General features: G+C 46.2%; 1 protein-coding gene across 1 annotated transcript in view; it reads right to left on the reverse strand.

Moving 5' to 3' along the window:
- Nucleotides 1–13667, reverse strand: part of LOC128703523 (uncharacterized) — a 586091-nt gene that overhangs the window by 180657 nt on the left and 391767 nt on the right. The window contains exons 4-5 of the mRNA XM_070104691.1: nucleotides 10832–10960; nucleotides 5053–5203 (exon numbers count right to left, since the gene is read on the reverse strand). Coding sequence (XP_069960792.1) covers nucleotides 5053–5203; nucleotides 10832–10960 — 280 coding nt within the window. The remainder of the gene's footprint in view (nucleotides 1–5052; nucleotides 5204–10831; nucleotides 10961–13667) is intronic.

The following is a 13667-nucleotide window of genomic DNA, read 5'->3' on the forward strand; positions in this document are numbered from 1 at the left end:
TGTGCGTGTATGTATGTGTGTGTGTGAGTACTCACCTAGTTGAGGTTGCAGGGTTCGAGTCCGAGCTCCTGGCCTCGCCTCTTCACTGGTCGCTACTAGGTCACTCTCCCTGAACCGTGAGCTTTATCATACCTCTGCTTAAAGCTATGCTATCCCTGCTGTTATCCCTGCTTGGTCCTCCAGTTTTTGTACTAATCTCTTGTGTGGAACTGTGTCAAACGCCTTCTTGCAGTCCAAGAATATACAATCCATCCACCCCTCTCTCTCTTGTCTTACTACTGTCACCATGTCATAGAACTCCAGTAGGTTTGTGACACAGGATTTCCCGTCCCTGAAACCATGTTGGCTGCTGTTGATGAGATCGTTCCTTTCTAGGTGTTCCACCACTCTTCTCCTGATAATCTTCTCCATGACTTTGCGTACTATACATGTCAGTGACACTGGTCTGTAGTTTAGTGCTTCATGTCTGTCTCCTTTTTTAAAGATTGGGACTACATTTGCTGTCTTCCATGCCTCAGGCAATCTCCCTGTTTCGATAGTTGTATTGAATATTGTTGTTAGTGGTACACATAGCGCCTCTGCTCACTCTCTCAGGACCCATGGAGGGATGTTATCTGGCCCCATTGCCTTTGAGGTATCTAGCTCATTCAGAAGCCTCTTCACTTCTTCCTCGGTTGTTTGTTGCACTGGGGTTGACCTGGTTGGGAGGCTTCTATAGAAAGTTGTGAGGGAGGCTGTATTAGATCTTCTTCCTGGGTCTGGGATCTCCTGTCTGTCTTCTCCATCCCCTCTCTTTCCTCCTTTCGCCTTTGTACCATCTCTCTCAGTTTCTTCCTTTCTTCTTGTGTTCTGTGTGTGTACGTGTGTGTGTGTGTGTGTGTGTGTGTGTGTGTACTCACCTAGTTGTACTCACCTAGTTGTACTCACCTAGTTGACTTTGCAGGGGTCGAGTCCAAGCTCCTGGCCTCGCCTCTTCACTGGTCGCTACTAGGTCACTCTCCCTGAACCGTGAGCTTTATCATACCTCTGCTTAAAGTTATGCATGGATCCTGCCTCCACTACATCGCTTCCCAAACTATTCCACTTCCTGACTACTCTGTGCCTGAAGAAATACTTCCTAACATCACTGTGATTCATCTGAGTCTTCAACTTCCAACTGAGTCCCCTTGTTGCTGTGTCTCATCTCTGGAACATCCTGTCTTTGTCCACCTTGTCAATTCCTCTCAGTATTTTGTATGTCGTTATCATGTCCTCCCTATCTCTTCTGTCCTCCAGTGTCGTCAGGTCGATTTCCCTTAACCTCTCCTCGTAGGACATACCTCTTAGCTCTGGGACTAGTCTTGTTGCAAACCTTTGCACTTTCTCTAGTTTCTTTATGTGCTTGGCTAGGTGTGGGTTCCAGACTGGTGCCGCATACTCCAATATGGGCCTAACGTACACGGTGTACAGGGTCCTGACCGATTCCTTATTAAGATGTCGGAATGCTGTTCTGAGGTTTGCTAGGCACCCATATGCTGCAGCAGTTATTTGGTTGATGTGCGCTTCAGGAGATGTGCTTGGTGTTATACTCACCCCAAGATCTTTTTCTTTGAGTGAGGTTTGTAGTCTCTGGCCCCCTAGACTGTACCCTTGTCTGCTGTCTTCTTTGCCCTTCCTCAATCTTCATGACTTTGCACTTGGTGGGGTTGAACTCCAAGAGCCAATTGCTGGACCAGGTCTGCAGCCTGTCCAGATCCCTTTGTAGTTCTGCCTGGTCTTCGATCGAATGAATTCTTCTCATCAACTTTACGTCATCTGCAAACAGGGACACTTCGGAGTCTATTCCTTCTGTCATGTCGTTCACAAATACCAGAAACAGCATTGGTCCTAAGACTGACCCCTGTGGGACCCCGCTTGTAACAGGCGTCCACTCTGACACCTCGCCACGAAACCATGATTCGCTGCTGTCTTCCTGACAAGTATTCCCCGATTCATTGTATTGCCTTCCCTGTTATCCCTGCTTGGTCCTCCAGTTTTTGCACTAATCTCTTGTGTGGAACTGTGTTAAACGCCTTCTTGCAGTCCAAGAAAATGCAATCCACCCACCCCTCTCTCTCTTGTCTTACTGCTGTCACCATGTCATAAAACTCCAGTAGGTTTGTGACACACGATTTCCCGTCCCTGAAACCATGCTGGCTGCTGTTGATGAGATCATTCCTTTCTAGGTGTTCCACCACTCTTCTCCTGATAATCTTCTCCATGACTTTACATACTATACATGTCAGTGACACTGGTCTGTAGTTTAGTGCTTCATGTCTGCCTCCTTTTTTAAAGATTGGGACTACATTTGCTGTCTTCCATGCCTCAGGCAATCTCCCTGTTTCGATAGATGTATTGAATATTGTTGTTAGGGGTACACATGGAGCCTCTGCTCCCTCTCTCATGGCCCATGGAGAAATGTTTTCCGGCCCCATTGCCTTTGAGGTATCTAGCTCACTCAGAAGCCTCTTCACTTCTTCCTCGGTTGTGTGTACTGTGTCCAGCAGTTGGTGGAGTACCCCACCTCTCCGCCTTTCTGGAGCCCCTTCTGTCTCCTCTGTGAACACTTCTTTGAATCTCTTGTTGAATTCCTCACATACTTCACGGTCATTTCTTGCTGTCTCTCCTCCTTCCTTCCGTAGCCTGATTACCTTGTCCTTGACTGTTGTTTTCCTCCTGATGTGGCTTTATAACAGCTTCGGGTCAGATTTGGCTTTCGCTGCTATGTTTTCATATTGTCGTTTGGCCTCCCTTCTTATCTGTACATATTCATTTCTGGCTCTACGACTGCTCTCCTTATTCTCCTGGGTCCTTTGCCTTCTGTACTTCTTCCATTCCCTAGCACACTTGATTTGTGCCTCCCTGCACCTTTGGGTGAACCATGGGCTCATCCTGGCTTTTTCATTATTCCTGTTACCCTTGGGTACAAACCTCTCCAGAGCCTCCTTGCATATGGCTGTTACATATTCCATCTTCTCATTTACTGGCTTCCCTGCCAGTTCGCAGTCCCAATGAACCCCGTTCAAGAAGTTCCTCATTCCCGTGTAGTCCCCTTTCCTGCAGTTTGGCTTCATTCGCCCTGGCCTTCCTGCTTCCCCCTCCACTAGTAGCTCTACTGTGTATTCGAAGCTTAAAACCACATGATCGCTGGCCCCAAGGGATCTTTCACATGTGATGTCCTCAATATCTGCACTACTCAAGGTGAATACTAGGTGCAGTCTTGCTGGTTCATCCTCTCCTCTCTCTCTTGTAGTGTCCCTTACGTGTTGGTACATGAAGTTTTCCAGTACCACCTTCATCACCTTAGCCCTCCATGTATCTTGGCCTCCATGTGGCTCCCAGTTCTCCCAATCGATTTCCCTGTGGTTAAAGTCACCCATGATCAGGAGCTTTCCCCTGCATGCATGAGCCCTTCTGGCCAATGCAGCCAGTGTGTCAACCATCGCTCTATTGCTCTCGTCATACTCTTGCGTTGGCCTCCTGCTATTCTGTGGTGGGTTATACATTACTGCAATTACCACTTTGGGACCTCCAGACTGAAGCATTTCCGCTATGTGATCACTTGCTTCTCCGCTGCCTCCTCTCTCCAGCTCATGAAAATTCCATCGGTTTTTGATCAGCAGTGCCACTCCTCCACCCCCCTGTTCCCTCTGTCTTTCCTCAGGATCTGGTAACCCGTTGGAAAGATGGCATCTGTTATCATACCTGTATGGTTGGTTTCTCTGAGAGCTATGATGTCCGGTGATGCCTCTTTGACTCTTTCGTGCCACTCCTCCCACTTATTTGTTATTCCATCAGCGTTTGTGTACCATACCTTCAGTTTCCTCTCCAACACTGTTGTTTGGGGGGCTTGTGAGGGTGGGAGAACTGGTAGCATACTGTGGGATTCTATAGCTGTGTTTGAGCGTGTGTGTGTATACCTACCTAGTTGTATTCACCTAGTTGTGGTTGCAAGGGTCGAGTCACAGCTCTTGTCTCCGTCTCTTCTCTGGTCGCTTCAAGGTCACTCTTCGTTCTCCGTGAGCTATATCATACCTCTTCTTAAAGCTATGTATGGATCCTGCCTCCACTACATCACTTCCCAGACTATTCCACTTACTGACAACTCTGTGACTGAAGAAATAATTCCTAATATCCCTTTGATTCATCTGAATCTTCAACTTCCAACTGTGACCCCTTATTGCTGTGTGTGTGTGTGTGTGTGTGTGTGTGTGTGTACTCACCTAGTTGTACTCACCTAGTTGAGGTTGCGGGGGTCGAGTCCGAGCTCCTGGCCCCGCCTCTTCACTGATCGCTACTAGGTCACTCTCCCTGAACCGTGAGCTTTATCATACCTCTGCTTAAAGCTATGTATGGATCCTGCCTCCACTACATCGCTTCCCAAACTATTCCACTTACTGACTACTCTGTGGCTGAAGAAATACTTCCTAACATCCCTGTGATTCATCTGTGTCTTCAACTTCCAACTGTGTCTCCTTGTTTCTGTGTCCAATCTCTGGAACATCCTGTCTTTGTCCACCTTGTCAATTCCTCTCAGTATTTTGTATATCGTTATCATGTCCCCCATATCTCTCCTGTCCTCCAGCGTCGTCAGGTTGATTTCCCTTAACCTCTCCTCGTAGGACATACATCTTAGCTCTGGGACTAGTCTTGTTGCAAACCTTTGCACTTTCTCTAGTTTCTTTATGTGCTTGGCTAGGTGTGGGTTCCAGACTGGTGCAGCATACTTCAATATGGGCCTAACGTACACGGTGTACAGGGTCCTGAACGATTCCTTATTAAGATGTCGGAATGCTGTTCTGAGGTTTGCTAGGGGCCCATATGCTGCAGCAGTTATTTGGTTGATGTGCGCTTCAGGAGATGTGTCTGGTATTATACTCACCCCAAGATCTTTTTCCTTGAGTGAGGTTTGTAGTCTGTGTGTGTGTGTGTGTGTGTGTGTGTGTGTGTGTGTGTGTGTGTGTGTGTGTGTGTGTGTGTGTGTGTGTATACAAGTGAAATCTACGAACAAGTGACGCGAGAAGACATCATTACCTTGTCCGTGGTGGTGGGGAGCTTTTTACTGGCTTCGAGTTGAGCTCGAGTGAGTATCTCGGTAACGAAGTGGTTAGCGACATCTCGGAGCTCTGGATCAGTGGTCATCATAGTCTCAGCACCGTCCAGCAAGCGGTCAGTGTCTCCTGGGCTGGTGAAGGTAGTTACCAAGCAGAGTTAGCATACTCAATGTCCCATTACGGATTATAAAAGAGAAGCTATGATTATTATAATTATTATTGTTATTATTAGTAGTAATGGAGGACGGGTTAGCATACGGAAAACAGATAAGGAGAACAGGATTGTATAGGGGAATGTAAGAAGTAATTAGGTACATGCTCATTAGAACCACTCGGGGAGTATACATTCACACACACACACACACACACACACACACACACACACACACACACACACACACACACACACACACACACAAACACACACACACTCACACACACAAACAAACACACACACACACACACACACACACACACAAAGACACACACACACATACACACACACACACATACAAACACACACACACACACACACACACACACACACACACACACACACACACACACAAACAAACAAACACACACACACACACACACACAAACAAACACACACACACACACACACACACACAAACAAACAAATAAACATGCACCTACACAGTATTTCTTCAGTCATAGAGTTGTCAGGCAGTGGAATAGCCTAGAAAGTGACGTAGTGGAGGTAGGAACCATACATAGTTTTAAGACGAGGTTTGATAAAGCTCAGGGAGCAGGGAGAGAGAGGGCCCAGTAGCAACCGGTGAAGAGGCGGGTACAGGAGCTATGAACTGACCCCTGCAACCCACAAGCAGATGAGTACAAGTAGGTGAGTACACACACACTCACGAGAGAGACTATTGAGGATCTATGGTTTACGAAATTTTGAAATCAAAGCCATGAAAGATCGCATAGCAGGTGCTGTCATGTGTTGGAAAAGAAAATAATATCAGCGATATTAAAATTCATTGCCAAACAACAGGAGGCAAACCATGAGAGTGGAGACAGAAAGAACTACAGCAACCTGAAATGGTAGGGTACACCAACAAGTGCTGGACACACTACACACAATCGAGGAGGAAGTAAAAAGGCTGGTAAGTGAACTAGATTCCTGAAAGGTGGTGGGACTGGACAAAATCTCTCCATGGGTCGTGAGAGAGGGAGCAGAGGCGCTGTGTGTGCCACTAACAACAATCTTCAGCACATCTATCGAAATAGGGTGACTACCTGAGTTGTGGAAGACGGCAAATGTAGCCCAAATTTAAAAGAGACACACAGGTGGCATTAAACTACACACACACACACACACACACACACACACACACACACACACACACACACATCAATATGCAAGGAAAATGAGGAGAGGTTTGTACCCAAGGGTAACAGAAATAACGAGGAGGCCAGGATGAGCTCGTGGTTCACTCAAAGGTGTAGAGAGGCTAAAACTAACTGTGATAGAGAATGGAAGAAGTATAGAAGGCAAAGGACCCAGGATGAAATTAAATCATGTTTTAATTTCAGAATACATATCATGGAAAGGTTGAACAAACTGGAAGAGTCCATGAAATGTTCCAACTCTATATAAAGACTTCTTGTCCAGTATTTACATGTATAATACAATAAACAGTGTGTGCAGAAAAAGATAGAAGAATCAGTGTGGTGCCTAAAACGACTGAATAATTAGGGAATGTAAAGATATTAAAGAAAGAGTAGGAGAAGATAACTCTGACATCATAGGTATTATGGAGACAAAAATTCTCAGGTATTACAGCCAATTTAATATTCCCAGAGAGCCACCATATATTTAGCTTACTAAATAAGTTTAATATAACAAAATTAATGGGAGCAGAGAGCATATTACCATAGTGCCAAGAGAAGGAACAGAACTCCTATTTGACCCAAAACAAAGATATTCAGCCAATCCATCCAATCAGGATAACTGCTCGAAAATTTAAAATGAGCAAATGGGGTGCAAACTGCTAAAAGTTTTTGAGAAAATCTGCATTTATAATGAGAGAGGAACCCTGAAAGTAAAGATTTGCAAGGTTTGCAACAAGGTTTGTTCCAGAAATGAGAGAAGTTGAAGGAATCGAACTTGACCTTGACAGAGATAAGGACAAGGTAAGATATGGTTACGACATACAACATAGTAAGAGAAAATGATAGAGAAGTTTGTGATAGACTTTTTGAATTACAAGGATCGCATTTGTGGAACATATGTGGAAGTAGTGACATAAAAAAAAACTAATTTTTAAACTGGAAAAGCAAGTTTGGTTACAAAAACATGTATTTACAGGGAATCTATAGAACCTGAGTCATAGAAAACAAGAAATCGCTTTTAGGAGAGTGAGAGTGTAATTAGTGGAGTTCCAGTGGAGAATTGGGAACTAATTTTTTCCTGGTACACAGGAATAAGCTAATTACATACGTTAATTGAATTAATTCATGTATATTCAGTGTGGGGACGGTGCCACTTTCATGGGAAGGTGGAGAATAATTCTTCCTCCGTAAGCCATGCGTGTCTTAAGAGGCAACTAAAATGCCGGGAGCAAGGTGTTGGTAACCACTTCGGCTGTTTCAATTACTATACGTAAAAAGAAGACAAATTTCGTTTTTTCTTTGTCGGATCACTTTGTCTTTATGGGACACGGCCATTGTGTTACGAAAATATATGATACATACCGAGTGCATTACATGGATATTTCTGGCAGCTGATTCAGCTCTTTCATGTTATTTACCTTGTATGCTACTCATTCTAGGAAGCCAGTAGAGGGTTAGCCATTTCTCCCTTCTATGTATGGACTTGATAATTAGGTACTGAGGAACTTTAACCACTCAGAGAGAGTTGGTGACCCAGATAGATTACCTGACTTCTTAAAACACTCACTCCATCAGACTCTCATGAACGTCGCTGGCTTAAACCATACCAGACCAGTCTTTGTGTACTGGTGCGTGGTTTCATCAGTCCAATACAAAGCTGGAAGGTAAAAGGAGGGTAGTAGTTTGAGGTAATCAGTTTCTCAGGCCTGGAATCAATGTGTTCAGTCCATCACTCTTGTAGGAAGTACAGCATAGGGCCAGAGAGGTGGCTTATATACTGAAGCTGAGTGCAGTACATAAGCCAGCAGGAGGTGGGATCACAGTGGGACCATCCACTAGTGTAAGTAGCAGGAGGAGGTGGGATCTCAGTGGGACCATCCACTAGTGTAAGTAGCAGGAGGAGATGGGATCACAGTGGGACCATCCACTAGTGTAAGTAGCAGGAGGAGGTGGGATCACAGTGGGACCATCCACTAGTGTAAGTAACAGGAGGAGGTGGGATCTCAGTGGGACCATCCACTAGTGTAAGTAGCAGGAGGAGGTGGGATCACAGTGGGACCATCCACTAGTGTAAGTAGCAGGAGGAGGTGGGATCACAGTGGGACCATCCACTAGTGTAAGTAGAAGGAGGAGGTGGGATCACAGTGGGACCATCCACTAGTGTAAGTAGCAGGAGGAGGTGGGATCACAGTGGGACCATCCACTAGTGTAAGTAGCAGGAGGAGGTGGGATCACAGTGGGACCATCCACTAGTGTAAGTAGCAGGAGGAGGTGGGATCACAGTGGGACCATCCACTAGTGTAAGTAGCAGGAGGAGGTAGGATCACAGTGGGACCATCCACTAGTGTAAGTAGCAGGAGGAGATGGGATCACAGTGGGACTATCCACTAGTGTAAGTAGCAGGAGGAGGTGGGATCACAGTGGGACCATCCACTAGTGTAAGTAGCAGGAGGAGATGGGATCACAGTGGGACCATCCACTAGTGTAAGTAGCAGGAGGAGGTGGGATCACAGTGGGACCATCCACTAGTGTAAGTAGCAGGAGGAGGTGAGATCACAGTGGGACCATCCACTAGTGTAAGTAGCAGGAGGAGGTGGGATCACAGTGGGACCATCCACTAGTGTAAGTAGCAGGAGGAGGTGGGATCACAGTGGGACCATCCACTAGTGTAAGTAGCAGGAGGAGGTGGGATCACAGTGGGACCATCCACTAGTGTAAGTAGCAGGAGGAGGTGGGATCACAGTGGGACCATCCACTAGTGTAAGTAGCAGGAGGAGGGGGGATCACAGTGGGACCATCCACTAGTGTAAGTAGCAGGAGGAGGTGGGATCACAGTGGGACCATCCACTAGTGTAAGTAGCAGGAGGAGGTGGGATCACAGTGGGACCATCCACTAGTGTAAGTAGCAGGAGGAGGTGGGATCACAGTGAGACTATCCACTAGTGTAAGTAGCAGGAGGAGGTGGGATCACAGTGGGACCATCCACTAGTGTAAGTAGCAGGAGGAGGTGGGATCACAGTGGGACCATCTACTAGTGTAAGTAGCAGGAGGAGGTGGGATCACAGTGGGACCATCCACTAGTGTAAGTATCAGGAGGAGGTGGGATCACAGTGGGACCATCCACTAGTGTAAGTAGGTCTTCGTAGAAAGGTTGGACAAGTATTGAGGAATTCCTTTTATCAAGATCCCATGGTGTTGCAGTGTCTGACAGATGTGATGAATGGTTTTGAAAACCGACAAGTTGAATAAAAATTCCCAAATGTTGCATGTCTCAATTCTTCAACTTGTCGGTTTTCAAAACCATTGATCACACGCACGGGAATAATACAGCTTGATATGAGAGTGTTCTCGTTTTCAAATTCTCCAAACTCAATCCACTATTAGGATTTGACATGTATCTGATCTTCGTATATAGTTGCACACAGAATGCACAAGTTCCGGTGGCAGGACTCAAGAAATCGTAGTGACACGATTGCAAACAAACCATACCACGGGTGGGGTTTGAACCCGCGGTCAGAGAGTCTCAAAATTCCAGACCGTCGCGTTAGCCACTGGACCAGCTTGCTTCAGTAAGATTTGGGTTCAAACCCAACACGTGGTATGGTTTTTTCTGGTATCAGGTTTGTGTTTAAAACTGGGCGGCTGTCACTTCAAATCCTTCGAAAAGCACATGATAAAATATATAATGAAAATGGTGAAAAAATGCAAAGAAAGGCCTTACATGAATTCAGGATTATCTAATAAAGGATTAGTGTATTTTAATCCTGATACACACATGATAAAAGAGCAAACAAAAAAGGCACCTACCCAAACTATCCTTTAATACTTTTTTCCTTTTACACCAGTATTCTTCCCACACTTCCACTCTGTCTCACTCCATCACTTCCTGTCACTCCACATTCTCTCTCTCTCTCTCTCTCTCTCTCTCTCTCCACTTCTTTCTCACTGTCCTTCTCCTTCATACCTCTCCCTCTTTCCTGGTGAAGGTTAAGGCTTTGGCTTACCTTGAGGTGGTGAGGGAGGAAGTATAGCTTTCTTGGAGGTGGTGAGGGAGGAAGTATAGCTTTCTTGGAGGTGGTGAGGGAGGAAGTATAGCTTTCTTGGAGGTGGTGAGGGAGGAAGTATAGCTTTCTTGGAGGTGGTGAGGGAGGAAGTATAGCTTTCTTGGAGGTGGTGAGGGAGGAAGTATAGCTTTCTTGGAGGTGGTGAGGGAGGAAGTGTAGCTATCTTGGAGGTGGTGAGGGAGGTGGTGAGAGTGGAGGCCAGGGCTCACTTAGATGTGAAGGAGGGAGGCAGAGCTTAACCGAAGGTCAGAGGGGGGACTCTGGGCTCACCTGTACGTGGTGAGGGTGGAGGACAGGGCTCAACTGTAGGCGGTGAGGGTGGAGGCCAGGGCTCACCTGGAGGTGGTGAGGGTAGAAGCCAGGTGACAGGAATCAGACTTGGAACGGAGGAAATTAGCAACAGTGGTCTCCATGCTCTGATGTGTCTCACCATTCTCCATCAACAGCCCGATATGAGACGATGCTCTGTCGAGGGTACCAGGTCAGTGGTCAGGCTCATTTGTGACCTGATGGGACTACAAGGTTTAAAGGCATACAGGTTTGTGACCATGCAAGTCAATGGGTCTTTTAAGCTTAGGAAATGTTTTACTACAACAGAACATAAGTAGGCCTATTGGATAAAGCTACAAGGCCTATTTGTAAGTGATAGACTGTTCCTTCTCACACTACACATCCTGCAATCAGGTATATGGCTAACACTACACAGAATGGAATTTATACTAAACTCTTCGCTAGGCAACTTACCTCAGCACTCGCTATACCATACCACAATCTTGTCAATTCTGCTGAATCCAGCGTATTACAGCACAAGTTAGCATATTACTGCACGCAACAGTCTACTCAATGTGGAAAAAGATACGTAAGTACAATTCAGAGCAAATATTTTGTCACGAGTTGTTTCAGTCTTTAAAAAGAATCCAATCGTAACGAAACGTTTTTTCAAATTAATGTCCTATACTGTACGTACGTATCTTCTCTTCATCTCGTCGGTATAACCACATCAATACTCATTGTACCCAGAGTATTCAACCGTAATCATAAGTCAATGCTTCTGGTGGTATAATAAAATACATCTTACTCAACAGACTATTTCTCCAGGTAAACAGAAACACAAGCAAGTATACCGAGCTTATAATAACATTTCCCCATGTGGTGAGCATAGGTCACAGATAAACCTGGTTAGCATAAGTAACATTAGTGAGTAACAGTGAGGCTAAGAAGTAGAGTGAGAGTCACGTTACAATGATTCCCTAACGTTCCTGGAAGTTCTCCAGAGAGATATTGTGTTTCAGACTGAGGTAGCTGGAGATACTGAAGGTCTTCCTCTCCTGGCGTCGTAGTCCATCGCAACGTTCCTGGAAGTTCTCCAGAGAGATATTGTGTTTCAGACTGAGGTAGCTGGAGATACTGAAGGTCTTCCTCTCCTGGCGTCGTAGTCCATCGCAACGTTCCTGGAAGTTCTCCAGAGAGATATTGTGTTTCAGACTGAGGTAGCTGGAGATACTGAAGGTCTTCCTCTCCTGGCGTCGTAGTCCATCGCAACGTTCCTGGAAGTTCTCCAGAGAGATATTGTGTTTCAGACTGAGGTAGCTGGAGATACTGAAGGTCTTCCTCTCCTGGCGTCGTAGTCCATCGCAACGTTCCTGGAAGTTCTCCAGAGAGATATTGTGTTTCAGACTGAGGTAGCTGGAGATACTGAAGGTCTTCCTCTCCTGGCGTCGTAGTCCATCGCAACGTTCCTGGAAGTTCTCCAGAGAGATATTGTGTTTCAGACTGAGGTAGCTGGAGATACTGAAGGTCTTCCTCTCCTGGCGTCGTAGTCCATCGCAATATCAAGTGCATTATTTCTGTACATGTGTTACACTTGTAAGAAAATATAGTAGTTAAAAAAGTCTCAGAACGAATTTGATTAATTTAACTTAATTCAGGTGTGAAAAATGATTATATTTTAAGTAAATTCATCACTCCAAAACTCATGTAATGTGACTCCCTTCAGAGCATCATGATGTGATGTTCGGGTGATGTTGGACCAGAGTCTGCACACTGACTCCCTCCATGTGATGTTCGGGTGACGTTAGACTAGAGTCTGCACACTGACTCCCTCCATGTGATGTTCGGGTGACGTTAGACCAGAGTCTGCACACTGACTCCCTCCATGTGATGTTCGGGTGATGTTAGACCAGAGTCTGCACACTGACTCCCTCCATGTGATGTTCGGGTGATGTTGGACCAGAGTCTGCACACTGACTCCCTCCATGTGATGTTCGGGTGATGTTGGACCAGAGTCTGCACACTGACTCCCTCCATGTGATGTTCGGGTGACGTTAGACCAGAGTCTGCACACTGACTCCCTCCATGTGATGTTCGGGTGATGTTAGACCAGAGTCTGCACACTGACTTCCTCCATGTGATGTTCGGGTGACGTTAGACCAGAGTCTGCACACTGACTCCCTCCATGTGATGTTCGGGTGACGTTAGACTAGAGTCTGCACACTGACTCCCTCCATGTGATGTTCGGGTGATGTTAGACCAGAGTCTGCACACTGACTCCCTCCATGTGATGTTCGGGTGATGTTGGACCAGAGTCTGCACACTGACTCCCTCCATGTGATGTTCGGGTGACGTTAGACCAGAGTCTGCACACTGACTCCCTCCATGTGATGTTCGGGTGATGTTGGACCAGAGTCTGCACACTGACTCCCTCCATGTGATGTTCGGGTGACGTTAGACCAGAGTCTGCACACTGACTCCCTCCATGTGATGTTCGGGTGATGTTAGACCAGAGTCTGCACACTGACTCCCTCCATGTGATGTTCGGGTGGTGTTGGACCAGAGTCTGCACACTGACTCCCTCCATGTGATGTTCGGGTGATGTTAGACCAGAGTCTGCACACTGACTCCCTCCATGTGATGTTCGGGTGATGTTGGACCAGAGTCTGCACACTGACTCCCTCCATGTGATGTTCGGGTGACGTTAGACCAGAGTCTGCACACTGACTCCCTCCATGTGATGTTCGGGTGACGTTAGACCAGAGTCTGCACACTGACTTCCTCCATGTGATGTTCGGGTGACGTTAGACCAGAGTCTGCACACTGACTTCCTCCATGTGATGTTCGGGTGATGTTGGACCAGAGTCTGCACACTGACTTCCTCCATGTGATGTTCGGGTGA

The sequence above is a fragment of the Cherax quadricarinatus genome, chromosome 93 (genome assembly GCF_038502225.1).
Source record: "Cherax quadricarinatus isolate ZL_2023a chromosome 93, ASM3850222v1, whole genome shotgun sequence".
Taxonomy (NCBI): domain Eukaryota; kingdom Metazoa; phylum Arthropoda; class Malacostraca; order Decapoda; family Parastacidae; genus Cherax; species Cherax quadricarinatus.